The sequence below is a fragment of the Oryctolagus cuniculus genome, chromosome 11 (assembly GCF_051225735.1).
Source record: "Oryctolagus cuniculus isolate XC-2025 breed Fujian yellow rabbit chromosome 11, ASM5122573v1, whole genome shotgun sequence".
In the NCBI taxonomy this organism is placed as follows: domain Eukaryota; kingdom Metazoa; phylum Chordata; class Mammalia; order Lagomorpha; family Leporidae; genus Oryctolagus; species Oryctolagus cuniculus.
In genome coordinates, this window is record NC_142877.1 from 117431078 (window position 1) to 117449608 (window position 18531).

Below are 18531 nucleotides of genomic sequence, written 5' to 3' on the forward strand. Positions count from 1 at the left end.
TGGACGTTGTGTCCAATTGGGGAGTGAACCAGTGGATGGAAGACCTCTCTCTCTCTCTCTCTCTGCCTCTCCTCTCTGTGTAACTCTGACTTTCAAATAAATATTTTTTAAAAAGAAACAATGTTGCAAAGAATATCCAAATATATATCTTTTCAGGCATGCATGCATTAAAAAATAAACAGTATGCCCAATCTAGAGCAAACTATGTATTCTGCAGTTTTTCAGATCAGTGTTTCTGATAGAATTGCATCTTTGATTATACAGTTCACTCAATTTTTAAAGAAATTATTTGGGAGAGAGGTCCCATCTGCTTGTTTACTTCTCAAATGCCCAAAATGGCTGGGGTTGAGGCTGGGCCAAAGCTGGGAGCCAGAACTCTCCAGGATACTCTCCCAAGATACATATCAGCAGGAAGCTGGGGTCAGACATGTAGCCAGGACTTAAATCCAGGTGTCTGGCAATGTGGAGTGTCTGCAACCCATCTGGTTGCTTAACTGCCAGTCCAAACACCCTTCTTGTTGAGTTTTTGTCATCAAAGTGCTGAATTCTGTCAAACACCTTTTCTGCAGCTATGGAGACAATGATGCTATTATCTTTTATTGTCAATGTTGCATTTTACATTAATTCATTTTTGTGTGTTGAACCACCTTTGCATGCTAGGGATAAATCTCACTGAGTGATATCCTTATTAACGTTATTGAATATCATGCCTTTTACTTATTGAGACAGAAACATGTACCTGGGACCAAAGCCAGGAGCTGTGAACTCAAGATGTCCAGCGTGAGTGGCTGGAACCCAACTACTTGAGCACAACTGCTGCCTCCCAAGGTCTGCATTAGGAAGCTGGAGGGCAGGCACCAGACCAGGCGCTCCACCATGGCACACGAGGGGGCACCAGACCAGGCACTCCACCACGGCCCACGGGCGGGCACCAGACCAGGCGCTCCACCACGGCACACGGGCGGGCACCAGACCAGGCGCTCCATCATGGCACACAGGCGGGCACCAGACCAGGCGCTCCACCACGGCACACGGGCGGGCACCAGACCAGGCGCTCCACCACGGCACACGGGCGGGCACCAGACCAGGCGCTCCACCACGGCACATGGGTGTCTCAGCCACTAGGCCAAGAACTCACACCAGTCATGTCTTTTAATTGTAACTGCAATGCGTGATTCATACGTAGGACCAACACGTTTAGCTTTTTCCTGATCCACTGACTTGTACTGAGATTCCCTTCAGTTAGCAGTGCTACTGAGTCATCCACTATGCACACAGCTGTAGCTAATGCACTTTCACTGTAGCGGGTTTTTTAAGATTTCTTTAAAGGCAGGGTTAGAGATAATCTTCCCTCCACTGGGCCATTCCCCAGATGGCCTCCCTGGAGCTGGGAACTCTATCCAGTTCCTCACATGGGCGCAGGGACCCAAGAATTTAGGCTATCTTCCACTGCCTCCCAAGTGCACTGGCAGGGAGCTGCATCAGAAGGGGAGCAGCCGCACTCCAGCTGGTGCACACGGAATGCAGGCAGCCTAGTCCACAGTACCGGCCTCTCTTTGTTAAATTTACTTATTTGAAAGGCAGAGTTACAGAGGCAGAGGCAGAGAGGTCTTCAATCTGCTGGTTTACTCTCCAAATGACCACTACGGCAGGAGCTGTGCCGATCTGAAGCCAGGAGCCAGGAGCTTCCTCTGGGTCTCCCACGCGGGTGCAGGGATCCAAGGATTTGGGCCATCCTCCACTGCCTTCCCAAGCCATAGCAGAGCTGGATTTCAAGTGGAGCAGCTGGGACTCAAATCGGTGCCTATATGGGATGCCAGCACTGCAGGTGGCAGCTTTACCTGCTAGGCCATGGTGCCGGTCTCCCCTTTTGCATTTTATCCACCCGTCTTCCTGATGTTGGACTTGAGTTCTTTCTAGGTTCTTCTTCTTATTATTAATGAAGCACTTAAAAAAAAAAGATTATTTATTTGAAAGCAGAGTTACAGAGAGGGGGAGCGAGGAAGGAAGGATAGAGGGGGGAGAATTTCTTCCATTCACTGGTCCTGGAGCTTCATCTGTGTCTTCCAAGTGGGTGGCAGGGGCCCACCTCCACTGCTTTCCCAAGCACATTAGCAGGGAGCTGGATCAGAAAAGGAGCAGCCAGGACTGGAGCTGGTGCTCACACGGATGCTATCATCACAGGTGGAGGAGGCTCAACCGCTACACCCCAATGCTGGCCTGTTTTCAGGTTCTTGCTATCATCAACAGCACCGACTGTGCTTCCTGGTTTTCTAGTCCAAGCTAAAGAACGGCATTGCCATGGAAGCCCTTCCAGTGCGTGGCTCAAGCTCCGTAAGTGGAGTCAGCCTCCTGCTGAGCAGCAAGGGGCCCTTGGGTGCACAGAGATCCAGAATCAGAGTTCTAGGGGCCTGGCGGCCACTCTCAGAGGGTGTTTGGAGCTGGAGGCTGTGCAAGGTTTGAGTCTGGAGCAAACTCCCAAGGTTACAGCTCCTCGGTGAGCAGCAGTTATTGGCCCAGGCTCTTCCCTCCACCTGGTGCTGGCCAGGAGCTGCAGAGCCTGGAGCTACTTGGAAGGACTAAGGCAGGGCTGTAAGATGCCGCCACTCCTAGCGCCCAGATCCTTCGTGAGGGCTCAAGAACTCAGGCGCTGATGGCCTGTGGGGAGGGGAGACTTGGGCCCCTCACGGTCTGAGCCAAGCTTGCACTCGCTCCACTGAGGGACCAGGCCAGGTTAAGAACCTGGGACAGCCCCGACTCAGCCCAGTGTCTCCATGTCTCAAGTCACCCTGCAGAAATCCTATCTGCCTCTCAAGACTCGGTTCTTGCATCCCTAACACTCGCAGACGGCCCTCACCCCACAGCCTAGCCCCCACACCGGGAGCCCCCTCAAGGCAGTTCCTCAGGGGAGGGGAGGGGAGGCCTGGCCATCTCAGCTACCACCAAGAAAGACGCCAACCAAGGGTCCACAGCCATGCAGAAAACGATGTGACCTCAGTGACCCTTCTTGGAGGTCCCCATGGGCAACATGGACTCCCCCTGGTAGCCAGTCACCTGTGCTGGTTTCTAGCAGCCCCAGGGCTTCTGACTGCAGCCTCAGGGCCTAACACAAAACACGGACAGTGTCCAGCCCAGCTGGGTCCAAAAATGCAGGCGCCTAAGAAGCTGCAGCCCAAAGGTGGGCAAGGGTCAGGCAGGTAGAGCAGGTGCAACCCGGGACCTCCAGTGCCAAGAGCAGGATGCTCCCTGCCTGCCCCGCCCACAGAGGAAGCATCTGCACCAGCGGCGGCAGCTGAGACAAGGGCGTTGCTGGGCTTGCCTGCAGGGTCCAGTGCGCCTCGGAGACTGGGTGGAAGTGCACACCGTGGCCCGGAGGACACCATTCAGAGGAAGGACGCTTCGAGGTCTCTGCAGCTGCCACACACACGTTTATTTGTGAAGCCCCAGGCGCAGCCCAGACACACGGAGCACAAAGGGAAAGCACAGGCGGCTCAGGGGTCCAGGGCATCTCCTGCCAGCACAGGCCCCATCCCTCCCCTGCCCCAGGTGCCGCTCAGGTGCGGGGGGCCCTCCCTTCTCCTTGCCGTTCCCAGGCTGGGGAACAGGGCTGACCCCCAGGGCCAGTCACATACAACTGCTCAGCAGCCAGGGAGAGCCGCATCGGGCCCAGGAGCCAGAGCAGTCCCAGGCAACTCCTGCTCTTCGACAGCACGGCGTCTGCCCACCGCTCTCTCTTCTGGTCTACACAGCATGGAGGCTAGGGCCTGGCCCTCTGCTGACCACCCCGCAGCCCCACAGTGGCAAGTGCTGCTCAGGCCAGGTGGTCAGCATAGCAGCTATGGATGGGAGATGGTGACCACGTCAGGACCAGAGTGTACTGACAAGAGGCAGAGGCAGCCACTGAGCGCGCAGTCCCAGGCTGGCAGGGAACACCCAGTACACGGGGAGGGGACACAGCTCCCCAGGCTCGGTGCAGCCCAGGGGAGCCGAGGGGCGGGGGTGGCGCAGCCAGCAGGGCCCTGAGCACAGGCGCAGCCAGCAGGGCCTCCTCGGATGGTGGGGAGTTTAATGGCAGAGCTCCCCAGAGCGGAGCAGGGCCAGTCCAGCAGGGGACATGAAGACCCCGGGCCCGACAGGAAGCGCACACCTGCACACACACCACAAGGACACATGTACCCGGGGACCCGCCCTGCCTCTGCCCGAGTCCTGCGTGGCCGCAGCCGAGTTCATCTCAGTCCCCAGTCACGGGTCCAGGCGAGGATCCGAGAGGCTGCTCTGAGTCTAGACCTTGTGCAGCGTCTGCAGCAGACTGTGGCGGGCAAAGGAGCAGGATTCCAGGGCGCCGTTGGGCCTGTGGGAGAGAGGGGCCAGCGCGTGGGGTGGGCACTGGGAGCTCAGGCTTATTTCCCAACAGCTGTGGCCACTATTGTGCCAGACTCCGTTTTTCCTAATTCTCACAACGACTCTGCAAGGGAGGCTCTCAGCCCCCTGCCTTCTGCACAGGGGTGGGCTATGCAAAAGGATCAGAGGACGTCAGTGCGGCCAAGGTCACATAGCCCACCGGCCAGAACGCCAACCTGCACTGCACCAGCAGGCACAGGCCAGAGGCCAAGCACTGTTGTTACCAGCAGCATCGTTGGCGTCATTTCAGCGAAGAAACAGGAGGACTCCTAGGGATGGACAAGCGTGTGGGGCCCAGGACCAGCACCAATGGCCCTCTGACCCGCAGCGCACACACAGGCAGGTTTGGGACCCCAGAACACGTGGCTGAGAGCAGAGAGGGCCATCAGGGCATCCAGCCGGGATGGGTACAGAGGGGCAGCTCAGATGGGGTGGGGAAGGAGACACAGGCACAAGCTTGGCAGTGGGAGGGAGGGCGGGTCTCACCCACCCCACCCACCTGGAGCTCCTGCCAGGGGGAGTGTGCCATGCTGGGGGCAGGAGGGGCCGAGACCCATCGTGCTGCGGACTCCAGCAGAGGAGCAGGCAGTCAGATCTCTCCACAAAGCCAGGCCGCCTGCAGCCTGGGCAGTCTTTGTGGCAGGTGGGTGGATGCCTGCAGTAGCAGATGAACTGCCAGACGCTGAGGCGACCAGGCCTGCGGCAAGGGAGTCGGTGCCAGTCCTCGCACGCCTACCACATGGCCTCCCCGCAACACGGTCCCGCAGGCTGCACGTGTCCTGATGCAGCCCCGAGTGCTGGGCCTCACCTACGGGGCTACACGCCCCTCAGGGCAGGGATCTTCCTGCTCCTCTCACGCCCACATCCCCAAAGGCGCTGGGCCTCACAGAAGTGTGGCTGCACAGAGCTCTCTGGTTGATCCAGTGGGGAGGCTGAGGCCCGAGGCCTCAGAGAGGGCACCCCTGCCTGGTGGTCCTAATGCTTTATTACCCGACTGTGACCAGTGCTCCAGGGCCTAGCCAAGGTTTAAGTCTCTGGGGACCAGGCAGCTCCCACAGCAAGGTGTGTCCACAAGGGAAGCCCAGGATGACCAGGGCCCTTAGAATGATGCAACTGTGGGAACCGACAGAACTGACCACAGGGACCCCGATAAGTATGGGATCCATGAGCAGACTTGGGTAAGACACCAGCCTGGTCCCTTGCTGGTGTGTGATGCAGGCAAATTTCTTAACTATGGCAATGCTGGGAGAGGGCCCAGGAGGGGCAAGGGCCTCCAGGTGCCCACGTGGCGCAGCAGGCTGGCTGGGCTGGGACTCCTCACCAGGCCAGGCAAGTGGAAGGCCAGTGTGGATAAATGCGACAAAGCCACACTCACTTGGTCATGAATGCCAGCAGCAGGGGTGCGAGAGCCTTGGGGAAATAGTCCTGCTGCACCATGTGGTTCAGTGCCATAAGGGGGCCGTACAGGTTGGCAATGGCCTTGATCTTGTCTTCACTCTGCAAGAGGACACAGCAGAAGGGAGGTGAGCTAGAAGTCATCTGGAGGGCCCTGGGCTCCACCACCCAGACAGTGGCTCACTGAGGCCCCACAGAGAGCCCGTCACAGAGCCCAGGCTGCTTGGGGACAGGACTGGAGCCGCAGGAAGCCTTGGGGTGGTGACCTGGGCAGCCGCCCCTGCACCCGCCGCTCCTCTGACCTCACCTTCAGCAGGCCCATGTGGATGAGCAGCCTGGTGAGGAAGGCATTGGGGTTGAAGGACGAGCAGCTGAGGGCCTTCTTCATAAGGGCGTCTGTGGGGCAGAAGCAGCAGAGGGCTGGGCACAGGCCCAAGGGTGTCCCAAGGCCCGGCCCTGCCTCCCTGTCCCATCGAGAGGTGAACATGGCGAGGAATGACAGGGACAGGCACCAGACTGGGGAGGCACTTGGCACAATGAGAAGCTTGGCTAGATACCTTGGCCCCTCCCCTCCTGGCCTAACATGTAAAATGGCATGGAGACGAAGCCACTGTGCCCACCTCACACAGCTGGTTCCCATATGTGGACACCCCACCACTGGAGGAGGTGTAGCCAGGTTGGGGGGACCTGCAGGGAGTGTGCCAGGCCGCTCTGAGAAACAGAACTCGAGCCTCTTGTTCTCCCATTAATTCTCAGGGAGACCTGCACGCTCCCAGCTGGCCTTGGCCTCTATGCCCACAGCTGACTCTGGGGAAGCCCCAGCACTTCCTATCCCTCCTCTCCTCCTGCATAAGCTGTGTCCTCACCACAGGACCCCCCAACCCCTTCCTGCCTACTGAAATCTGGTCCACACTGGCTCAAACAGCACCAAGGAGGAAGGTGACAGGCTCTGGAAGCAAACGTGGTCACAGGGCTTACCAGAGTGCACTCAAGAATGACTTGGGGAAGGGTGAACACGGCGTGAGGCTTAACAAGATGCCCACACCCGTACCAGTGCTTGGGTCTGAGCCCACTCTACCCCAACTCCAGCTTTCTGCTAATGTGCACCCTGGGAGGCAGCAGATGGTGGCCCTGCCATCCCTGTGGGAGGCCTCCAGTAAATTCCAGGTTCTGGGCTTTGGCACGGTCCAGCCCCAGCTGTTGCAGGTGTTTGGAGGGTGACCTAGTGGATGTTCAGATCACACTGTCTCTCCTTGTCTTTTAAGTAAATGAGCGTAAGTTAAGAAAAGGAAGGGAGGGAGGAAGGGAGGGAGGGAGGGAGGAAGGGAGGGAGGGGACCTGGGAAAGGAAAGTGAGGACCCTCCCGCAGAGGGGCTCACATACACACAGGCCCAAGGTGGGGACCAAGGCTCAGCTTGCATCACCCACCTCCTGAATGGGTCCTTGTGGACCCGACTCTGGCCCTCCACACTGGGCACCTGCACTGGACATCACTTGTGAGTTTTCTACAGCTGTCTGGCTTTAGGAAAGACCTAGTTTGCCCAACAGAGCTTCAAAAACCAGGAGAGCACCCAGCCCGCCCCACAGCAGGCCATGGCAAGACCTGACAGGCCAGGCCAGAGTGGCTGGGAGCGCATGCCGCACCAGCGCTGGAGCAGAGCCCCTCGGCGCCCACGTTACCTACTGCGTCCTGCACTGCCGTCCTCACCGCAGCTTCATCCTTAAACACAGACGACACCTTCAGGAAGGCAGCAGCCACTTTCTCCGGGTCAGATGTATCAGTCTGAGGACACCAGAGAGGACGGTCAGGGGCCCGAGTCCCAGGGCCGGGCACAATGATCTGCCTGTTCTGGGGCTTATGAGAGGCCTTGGCACCTGTGACCGCTAGAGGGCAAGGACAGGGCCCTCACCTGTCCTCACCCCAGGCTGTCCCGTGGAGCCTACCTAGAGCCTGGCCCACAGCACATATAGAGTGGATAAGCCCTGAAAACTGTCATCCCTGGGGTCCTCTGGTTTCTTTCTTGTAATCCAAACTGAAGAAATAACGCAGAATATGGACAATATTCACACAAGGATGTGTCCCTCAACTCCACTAACAAGAGAGGAAAGTGGCAAGATACAAATGTCCAGAGACACTGGCCTGCTCATCTGAACCAAGCGTACGCAAAGTTTCATAACCAGGAAAACCATGAACAGGGCTAAGTCAAAGTGTAGGATACAGAAAGGTTTCCATTATATAATCTCATATTTATCATGTTGCAAAAAAGTATACAGACAAAACATTCAAAAGGAAATCACTGAAAATGTCAAGCCAACCCCACACGTGGGCTCCCTGAGCCTCCATTTTTTCATCTATAAAAGGAGTGTAACGGACCACATTTCAAGTTGCAAGAGGACTAAATAAAACCATGACCAAATACAGAGCCCACCAGAAAACAGTGCTGCAGAATCAACTTGGGATGAGCGAATGAACCAACCAGCAAGGCTGCAGCTGGGCGGCCTCCCTGCAGAAGGCTGTGACCTCCAAAGAGGCCCTGGCCAGAGGGTTGTTCTAGAAGCACCTGGGCCCAAACACAGAGACGCTGAGGCACAGGCATGCAGGAGCGGGAGTGGGAAAGGCCCTCGCTCCAGGCCGCACTGGCCACGGCAGGTGGCTCTTCCTGCAGCTGAGCAGTTCCCAGCAGGCACAGGCGCCTGCCTGCACCGGTGGTGGACAGATCTACTGCACACGCTGCTACATGTGTCTGTGTGACTCGGGGGTCAGGCCCCTCCAGCAGCCTGGCACAGGTTAAGTCTGGGGTCACAGTGCTGTTATTACCTGTTGGGCTATCAGCATGGAACTCTTGGGTCCCAGGCGCAGCAGCTTCTCAGGAGAGGGGAAGGCCAGGAAGGTGGAGACGTCTGCAGGCGGCGGGGAGGACAGCACAGGGGCCGGTTCCTGAGAGACGGGGCCGTGGGTGGTTCTGTTGGATTCTGAACCTGACTCCAGGTTGTACCTGCTCCTACACCCACAATTCTTCCCACTCAGCTGCAGTTTCCCAAAGGGTGCAGCCCCCACAGAGGCTGGTCCCAGTAGGTTCCTGATACGGGGTGTGGGAAGCCACCTGCCCAGGATTCCAGAAGCCTGGTATGGCAGAGTGAGTCCATGCTAAGACACGCAACACCTGGGGAAGGACTCAAGAGAGAGGCATGTGAGACCTGAGGTAGACCCCCCAGGGACCAGTCTAGCTGGGTCAGCACTGCTAGCAACGCTAGAGGTGTGGAGAAACACACGGGCCGAGCCGTGCCTTGCCATTCCACTGCACCCAGACACCAGGGAGGACCCCAATCCAGCTGGGCGGGGTCCCAGTCCTACCCAGAGTTCTCCAGAAGCTTTATGTGGGAATCTACAAGGGAACACAAACAGATGGACTGGGGCAAGGCCACCCTGAAACCACCAGGGCCAGGCGAGGGACATCAGGCACGCCTTGCAGTCCTACGTTACCACACCTAAGTGAGTGAAAGTGCATCGGGCAAGCAAACACGTTACTAGGATCACAGCTGTTCCTTCTGTCTCAGCCAGGAGCAGCGGCTGTGCTGAAGCAGGTCCATGGCCCACCCTCGGGAAGACGCTACAGGACTGCGTGCTCAGGGGGCCCAGGGCTCTGATTCTGGCAGAAGACAAGGAACGTACCCCACTGTTAGGGTCCAGAATCTTCCTGGAGGGTGTGGTCGACTCTTCCCCCTGACCTCGCTGCTGCTGAGACTCTTCTTCCTCCTCTTCCTCCTCCTCCTCATCTTCCTCCTCCTCTTCTTCCTCTTCCTCCTCATCTTCTTCTTCCCCTTCCTCCTCTTCCTCGTCTTCGTCATCGTCACCCTCGTCATCACTGCAGACAGGAGTTGGCTAAAGCAGGTTCTCCCTACCCAGTGACCCTCACTGACCACAAGGCTCCAGTCAGACAGCAGGGAGTCTGGGGAGGGTGCCTGCTCCTGGGGCTGGCCCAGGGCTCACCAGAGAGCACGTCACTCATTCTTCAAGACAAAGGATGAGCGTGCAGCAGCTTCTGCAGTCACGGGTGAATCAGATCTTGTCCCTGTCCCAAAGAAGCCCACAGTGTCCCAGGGAGACAGCTGAGGCCCAGGGCGTGGCGGGATCTGTCCAGGCCGAGATGCCCAGGGCAGTGCCACCCTCTTCTCATGACCACAGGAAGCTCCTGGTGCAGGGAGGCAAAGGTCTAGCTGTCCCTGCCCCGAGGAAGGCTGTTCCACTGTCCCCAGACCAGGATCCTCCTGAGGTCCAGCCCCTGAGTCCCCAGTTCCTGGCAGCAGCACAGGCCTGCAGTGGGGACTCAAGACTGAGCATCAGTGAGGTGCAGCTGCAGACCAGCAGGCGGGGCTGCCAGCACAGACCGAGTGCAGTGCAGCAGGAGGCAGCGCGTCCGCTCCCCACCTCTACCCCACCCCACATGCAGAGCCCCGCTCTCTTGCATCAGTCGCTTCCTTCCTAGAGTCAGCGTCTGGGGAACAACCCTGGGCCCCAGCTGTGCCCACTCACACCCCTTCACTGCCCTGGCTTCACGGCCCTCTGTGCCAGCTGCTGCTGGGTCAGGACCAAACCTGACGTCACTTCAGAGGCCCCTGGCTCACCCACTCCTAAGGGTGGCCATGCTCAGCCCTCTGTGTTTCTTTGCTGAAGACACAATTCCTCTCTCCGCTTCCTGCGAGTCAGATGTCCTCAGACCTCCCACGCCTGGCACAGAGCCTGACCCAGAACAGAAGCTCAGTGACACGGAGAGTGGCCACGAAGGAACAGGTGGCCTGACAGCCCCCGCCCCCCGGAATTCCCTACCTGAGGGACGCCAGCACCTTGGCCATGTTGAAGCTGTCCAGCACCTCCTGCAGCTGTTCACAGCCTTCCTCTCCCAGGGTGTTGCCTGCTCATGGAGAAAGGGGCTGGTCAGGACAGCACCAGGCCAGCCTGGCGGGTCTGTGCCCAGGCCGCCTGCCCTCACTACCATTGAGATCCAGCTTCTCCAGCTCAGTCTTGTCGGCCACGGCCTCGGCCACTGCCACGGCAGCATCTCTCTTGATTTCACAGAAGGACAAGTTCAGCTCCTAAAAATAGGAGGAAGTGGTGGAGGCAAGCAGGAACTGGGCGGAGAGACAGGTCCTGCTCTGAAGCCTCAGCCTCCCCGAGGGAAGAGAGGGCAGGCTCTGCCCTCCAGATTGGCAAGGGGGCGAGAACAGCAACACACACAAAAACACAATGCCACACACGCAACCAGGTGCCAAGGGCCAAGTGTGTTTGCCTCAACTGAACCACACGTAGAACATCCTTGGGAACACCAATGTTTCCAATTTCAAACGGTTTCAGATTTTGGACTACTTGCATACACGCAACAAGATTTGGGATTGATACCCAAACGTAGACATGAAATTCATTTGCTTCATGTACACCCAAAGGTGTACATGGTCATTTTAGGGTGCCTGCGTTTTGATGGTGACCCATCCCAAGCTCAGCTGTGGTGTCACACTGGCATTCAAAAGTTGTAGAACTTGGAGCACCTGATTTCAGATTAAGAGCACTCAGCCTACACAATGGTGCACATCACACCTTCTTCTGGTTTTACAGGGAGGGGAGGAACGTGCACAAAACCGCAGTGGCCGGGAGAGGAGCTGGGGTATGGACCCCGGCCCACCAGCCTCCCCACCAGACCCCACCCCCAGCATGGGGGAAGCCCAGAGGCTGGGAAGAAGACAGCAGATGGCACTGGTGATACCTTGAGCTTGGGCAGACCCCCACGGACAGCATCTGCGATGGCAACGGCACCCTTGGAGCGCACAAGGCAGTCCCCAAAATTGATCACCTCCACCTGCCGCAAGGTCTTCAATGTCTGCAAGGAGGAAGGGTCCAGGCCTCACCCCAGCCCTCCCTGCCCCCATCAGTCACCACACGGCATCCTCTCTGTATCCTGGTCTGGTTACCTCCACACCCCACTAGCTCTTCTCATCACCTCCCCATTGGCCTCCAGGGCCAGCCCATGCCTCGTGTTGGAGCACAGATCTAATCACTTCACACCACTACTGGACCTTCCATAGCTCAAGGAGTTAGCAAGGCTACACAGTCCTGCCTCTCCCCCTTCATCTCTGGCCTGGCCTTGCGAAGCCAGGACCAGGCAAAGCAAGGCTCCCTCCTGAGTCCCTGGCTTCCCACAAGCCCAGACGCCTCTGCCTGAAACCCCCAGTCCCACCTTCTGTAGCATCTGTGTGTCTTGTACAATGTAGCCAAAATGGAACCTCTTCCAGGAAGCCCAGGACACACCTGACCTGATCTTCACTCATGTAAGCTCCCCAACATCTGCCGCCACAGCAACAGGGTGAGGCCCCTGCAGGGCTGTGGAGCCCTCCCCACCGGGCCTGGCATGCAGGTAGCCTGCCTGTCACTGGTCAGCAGTTTCCTCCCCTTCTTCAACTACAGCTCCTTGAAGGCACTGGTTCAAAGCCAAGCACCGAAAGGGCTCAATAAAACCATCTCTGAACAAGTCAATGAGGAAGAGACAAGCACGAGCAGCCTTCTCTGTGCCGTCTGAGTACAAAGCAGCACCCCCAGAGCTGCCCACGGAAGGCACAGGCTTCCCCGTGACACGTGACCCTACTCTGGACGTGTTCACACGGGCTGGGCCCATGGGGTGCACACCAGGTGGGCAGAAAAGTGAGGGCTAAACAGCCACCTGCAAATGAAGCCCAGGCAGCAGCCAGGCCCTGCCCCACGGGGCTGTGACCCGGCTCTGCCACACTTGCCTCACCTCGGCCATGGCCACCCCCCCTTTCTCAGTGAAGGTGTTGTCGTTCAGGTTGATGACCCGCAGCAGGGGGTTGATGGCGAAAGCCTGGGCCAGGGCTGTGACCCCAGGGTGGTTGATCCCATTCTGCGGCATGTGGACCTCCTCTAGAGTCCCGATGATCTGTGAGGGCAGGAAGGAGAGCAGAGTGTTGGCCCCCAAGTGACAGGCACATCGGCGGTGGGAGAGCGGCTCCACACAGCACGCATGCGGAGGGGCTGTCGCCAGCACCAGGCAGGGCTTGTCTGTGGGTTCGGGGGGCAAAATGGCAGGCGATCCTCTCCGCAGTCTCACCAAGGTGGAGTCAGGATCCCCACCAGTAAGAGGAGAAATCAAAAAGGCCAAGTGACTCGCCCAGGGTCAAACAGATCTGGAACCAGATTTCATTTTTTTGGAGTAGCTGACAGAGAAAGCTCCCATCTGCTGCTTCACTTCCCAAATGCCTGCAATAGCAAACGCTGGGACACAGCAGAAGTTGAAGCCACCAGCCAAGAACTCAATCCAAGTGTCCCACATGGGAGGCAGGGACCCAACAGCTTGGGTCACCAACACTGCCTCCCAGGGTGTACGCCTGCATGAAGCTGGAATCAGGAGCCACAGCTGGGCCTCACACAGGCACTGCCATGTGGGACGCGGGCATCTTAACCAGGTCTCAGTGACGAGGCTTCACGCCCAGCCCAAACTCCAGATTCCCCAGTCCTCTGCCCTGGGGACATGGGCTCAGTCCTCTGGGTGACGCCCTCCTCCACCGGCATTCTACAAGCCACGTCCTGGGAGGTGAGGAAGGGCTCCTCTAACCCACCTGGCCCTCTCTCATTCCGGCCTTCTGCCATCCCCATCTCTGCTTATAACAGTTCCCTCCTATTCTGCTGCATTCTATGCACTCTCATGGTGGACACTTCTCCCAGGAAGGCTTCCTGGATTCTCGTCCAGTGCTCTTCTTCCACATCCCAAGTATTTGAGTCTTCCCCTCCGGTGGGGTTCCTCATCCTGCATCATCAAAGCCTACGTTCTCACCTGTACACCGTCAACCCTGAGTGAGTTCTCCAGAGGCCCATATCCCGCCTTCACTGCTCCCTGGGATGGGGAACAGGCACTTCACTGCACCTGGGCCAGTCTTGCTGTCCTGGGTGCACGGCACAGCTGGGAGTGGGGGCGGAGTGGTCACAAGTAAACACTGGGGGAGGTCACCCAAGAGTGCTTCATTGGCTGGGGCCCCTCAGAAGCTCCTCCCAGTCTCCTTGTCTCGGGCAAGTGGGATGCGATCCCTCTCTGCAGTCCACACAGGGAAGCCGTGCCAGGCTCCTCAGCTCTAACTCCGTCTCGAGCCTTCACAGTACTCTCACACAGAGCTTCGGGGAGCTGCTAGCGGCTCGCCCCAGATGGTGAGTGTGTCTTCTAGACACGCACATTTGCGGGGGAGTGAACAAGCTCAGAGAGGGTAAGTGACCATCTCCACTGGCTCAGCTAAATGCCGGCGCTGGGATGCACAGCCGAGACTCTCAGCTTGGTAGGCCTAGCCAGCATCAGTGCCTAGGGCACGACAGACAGGAACACTCACCCCAAAGGCTTCTGCCAAAGCAGTCGCCCCATCGTTCTCCAGACGGTTTCTGCCAGCCATGAAGACCTTCAGGGCCAGTGGTTTGCCTTGGCTGCTGGATTTCCGGTAGCACTCAGTCAGAGCTGCAGCCAGGATCTGCAGGCAAAAGCAAGGGGAACAAGCCATGGGCAGGGGGCCCTCGTCCCTGTGGGGCCCCCACCGTGTGCATCCTGCGCACCCACTGGCAGTGGGTGTGCGGCCAGATCGCGCCTCATCTGGGCCCCAGACTTCACAGTTTACATCTATCACTTGGTTTGTGTGTTAGCCTGTGGCGCTCAGTCTCAGGGAGTCCGAGGGAAGAGCCAGGGCAGAGTCACCCGGCTTTAAGGTCCGGGGGGGGGGGACTCCCCAGTTAGCTCACTGCACCGGCAGAGCCTCTGCTAGCTGGGACCATGGTCACCCCCGTTGTCAGCTGAAGAACTGGGGCTCACCAATACTGCACAGACTGGCCTGGCTCCTGCCTGAGCCCACACAGCTGCCCTGGAAGAATGTAAGGTCAGCACACACCAGCTCCACAGTGGTGGGGTCGTGTGCATGCACAGTGCAGAAGCATCAGACTCTCTAAGGTGGCTCACCCTGCTTGCCCCTTGTTCTGCTGAGGCCACCATGTGGAGGGCCTTGGCTCCTGCAGGACTCCAACTTCCTGACAGACCTTGGATCTAGGGCCCCTCCAATTCCCATGGTGTGTGGCCCACGGATCGCACTTCACACACACAGCCTGCTGGGAACAGCTGCCAAAGGACCTGAGGCCTGCAGCCGCCAGGACCCCAGGACTCATCAGATCAGTGGTGAGGGGGCAACAGAGAACTGCAGTAGTCTCCTGTCATTCAGGGTAGCCAACCCTGGCCTGAAAATATCACTGTCTTAACCCTGGCCCCAAAGTCTGCAATTCTGGCAATTCAGATCTGACAAAGAGAAGCCGCAACACTTCTGTCGAGTGAAGAGGTGGAGCCGCCAGGACCCCAGGACTCATCAGATCAGTGGTGAGGGGGCAACAGAGAACTGCAGTAGTCTCCTGTCATTCAGGGTAGCCAACCCTGGCCTGAAAATATCACTGTCTCTTAACCCTGGCCCCAAAGTCTGCAATTCTGGCAATTCAGATCTGACAAAGAGAAGCCGCAACACTTCTGTCGAGTGAAGAGGTGGGGTCACTGTGGCACAGCGAATGACAGCATCCCGTATGGCCCCCACTTCAAGTCCCAGCTACTCCGTTCTTGATCCAGCTCGCCAATGTACCTGAAAAGCAGCGGAAGATGGCCCAGGTACCTGGGCCCCTGCCACCTTCACAGGAGACCTGGATGGAGTTCCAGGCTCCTGGCTTCCCCCTGGCCCAGCTCTGGCTGTTGCAGTCATTTGGGGAGTGAACCACTGGATGAAAGACCTCTCTCTCTCTTTCTTATTTAAAAAAATAAATAAAAAGTGAAAGCTCCTAAGGAAAAAAAATGTATGGTAAGATTTATAGTACAATATTTTTCAGACAGAGTGATCACAGGCAATTAACTTTTAGAGATTGATTTATTTATTTAAGGCAGTTATTTATTTACTTGAGAGGCAGAGAGAGAGAGAGAGAGAGAGAGAGAAGGAAGGAAGGAAGGAAGTCTTTCATCCACTGTTTCACTAACCAGATGGCTACAACGGCCGGAGCTGCGCCGATCCGAAGCCAGGAGCCAGGAGCTTCCTCTGGTCTCCCACATGAGTGCAGGGGCCCAAGGACTTGGGCCACCTTCTACTGCTTTCCCAGGCCATAGCAGAGAGCTGGATCTGAAGTGGAGCATCCAGAACTCGAACTGGCACCCATATGAGATGTCAGCACCCATTTGAGATGCCGGCACTGCAGGTGGTGGCTTTACCCACTACACCACAGTGCTGGCCCCAATTAACTTCTATTATAGTATGCTGTTTTAACTTTTTTAAAAACAGATTCATTTATTTGAAAGACAGAGTTACAGAGAGAGAGAGAGACAGAGTCAAGAACAAGAGCAAGAGAGGTGTATCTTCCATCTTTGGTTCACTCCCAAGATGGCTGCCACAGCCAAGGCTGAGCCAGGCTGAAGCCAGGAGATTCAACTAGGTCTCCTTTTTTTTTTTTTTTTTGTGACAAGCAGAGTGGACAGTGAGAGAGAGAGAAACAGAGAGAAAGGTCTTCCTTTTTGCCGTTGGTTCACCCTCCAATGGCTGGCGCGGCCAGTGCACCGCGCTGATCCGATGGCAGGAGCCAGGTGCTTCTCCTGGTCTCCCATGGGGTGCAGGGCCCAAGCACTTGGGCCATCCTCCACTTTACTCCCGGGCCACAGCAGAGAGCTGGACTGGAAGAGGGGCAACCGGGATCAACTAGGTCTCCTACATGGGGTGCAGGGGCCCAAGTACTTGTGTCATCTTCTGCTACTTTTCCCAGATCATTAGCCAGGGAGCTGGATTGGAAGTGGAGCAGTCAGGACTCGAACTTGCACCCACATGGGATGCTGGCCTTGTGGGCAGCAGCTTACTGCACCATAACACCAGAACCTGTTCTTTTTTGCTAATCTCTTATTCCTAAATGAGAAATGGAATTTTGTCACAGGTATGTATATAGAGGAAAAAACAGAGTATACATACATGGCTTTGGTACTGCCCAAGGCTACAGGCACTCACCAGGGGTCTTGGAACAACAGTCCATGGCTAAATGAAGTTACTGCACAACTCAAATCCCAGCATAGAGCTGGTCTACAGAGGAGGCCCTGGTCCTGGGGTTCCAAGGTCTCTGCGTTCCCAACTCCTATGCCCACCACTCAGAGTGGGATAGGCCATACAGCCACTGGGCAGCTGGGGAAGCCCTGCGTGTGCTTCCTGGCAATGCTATGCAACAGACAGGAGGTGATGGGAGCACAGGCAGGACACGCTATAGTGTCCCTGCTCTCGCAGCAGGCTCCTCTGGGTGGGCGATGAATTCTCTGTGAGGAAGTGAATGCTTTTATGACATCTCTACACGTGGACTGCTTACCGTCCAGCTAGGCTAGGAGAAGGGATGCTCTCCCTCCTGTGGGGCAGGGAGACAGGCACATCCTGTGGGGGTGTCCACTCTGGCTCCAGCCTGGGGCACTGCAAGCCCCACCCTGGCAACTCTTGTTGCTGTGAATGGAGCCTTTGGATGAGGTTTTAAGCCCCACAATCAGCCCCACCTCTCTGAGCCCATCTACTCTCTGGGGAGAGGGAGGCAGCAGTGTGGGGGCAACTCATGTGTCTCATTCACCTTCACACCCATGTCCCCAGCAGAGAGAGAGAAAGAGAGGGAAGGAAGCAGGAGAGGAGGGAGGGAGAGAGGGGAAGGGGGAAGGGGAGAGAAGGGAAGAGAAAGAGAGAGGGAGAGGGAGAGGTGGGGGAGAGAGAAGAGGAGAGAGAGAGAGAAGAGGAGAGAGAGAGAGAAGAGGAGAGAGAGAGAAGGGGAGAGAGAGGGAGGGGAGAGAGAGAGAGAGAAGAGGAGAGAGGGAGGGAGGCAGGGGGAGGGAGAGAGGAAACAGATCGACTCTCAATGGGTCCAGGAGAGTAATGAGGCCAGCCTGTCTGGGTGTGAGTTCTGACAAGCAAAGCTTCTTTCTACACCGACCAGACCAGACTGACTCGTGGCAGGACAGGGCGAGGCACCTGCGGCAAGGCCCCACCCAAGGACACAGACAGGGGAGCTGGGAGCACCTTCCCAAGCGGCCCCTTTCTCCTTCTGGGCCTCCTCGCCCTGGCTCTGCCGGCTGCTCTGAGAACTCGGCAGGTGCAGGTATGCAGTGGCACTGCTCCCCGTTGCCAAGCCAACCCAGGAGACTGGGATGGTTGCTTAGCAACCCCTCCCTCATAGACTCCTCTCCCTCCCAGCCTTTGAGGCCTTTCTTCTTTGAAGAGAACAATGAGGCCTGCGAGCAGAGGACTGCGGCGCCTACCTTCCCGCCGCCAATGCCCATGCCGCAGTTGTTGAGCTTGAGCTCCTGCAGGCTGAAGCAGGCTGGGCTCTTGAGCAGGGCCTCGAAGCCTCGCACGCCATCGGGTCCAAACGCGTTGTCACTCAGGTCCAGCTCCACCAGCTGGGCCCCAGCTGTGACGAGTCCTTCCCCTAGGGAGATCTGGACAAGGGAACGCAGGTCACTTTCACAGCGCTGCCTCTGTGCTGGGCTCAGTCCAGCCCTCAGGGCACCCAGAGGAGGGGGCAGCAGGCAGACACAGCCTACTTCAGTGCAGAGCCTTCCAATCACACAACCGCGACTGGAAACCCTGCACAGGGCTCCTAGCAGCCAGGGAGTAGGGTCTGAGTGGTCTGGGAAGACCCCCTGAAGGAGGTGGCATTTGAGC

General features: G+C 57.4%; 1 protein-coding gene across 2 annotated transcripts in view; it reads right to left on the bottom strand.

Moving 5' to 3' along the window:
- Positions 1-3409: 3409 nt before the first annotated feature.
- The window catches only part of RANGAP1 (Ran GTPase activating protein 1), a 28803-nt gene continuing 13681 nt past the window's right edge, over positions 3410-18531 (bottom strand). For both annotated transcript variants that reach the window (XM_008275173.4, XM_089309007.1), the window contains 12 exons: positions 18126-18305; positions 14179-14313; positions 12582-12740; positions 11556-11669; positions 10791-10890; positions 10625-10709; positions 9470-9662; positions 8615-8734; positions 7477-7579; positions 6104-6192; positions 5777-5898; positions 3410-4351 (listed from right to left, as the gene is read on the bottom strand). In XM_008275173.4, the coding sequence (XP_008273395.1) occupies positions 4282-4351; positions 5777-5898; positions 6104-6192; positions 7477-7579; positions 8615-8734; positions 9470-9662; positions 10625-10709; positions 10791-10890; positions 11556-11669; positions 12582-12740; positions 14179-14313; positions 18126-18305 (1470 nt within the window). In that variant the 3' untranslated portion in view covers positions 3410-4281. The remainder of the gene's footprint in view (positions 4352-5776; positions 5899-6103; positions 6193-7476; positions 7580-8614; positions 8735-9469; positions 9663-10624; positions 10710-10790; positions 10891-11555; positions 11670-12581; positions 12741-14178; positions 14314-18125; positions 18306-18531) is intronic.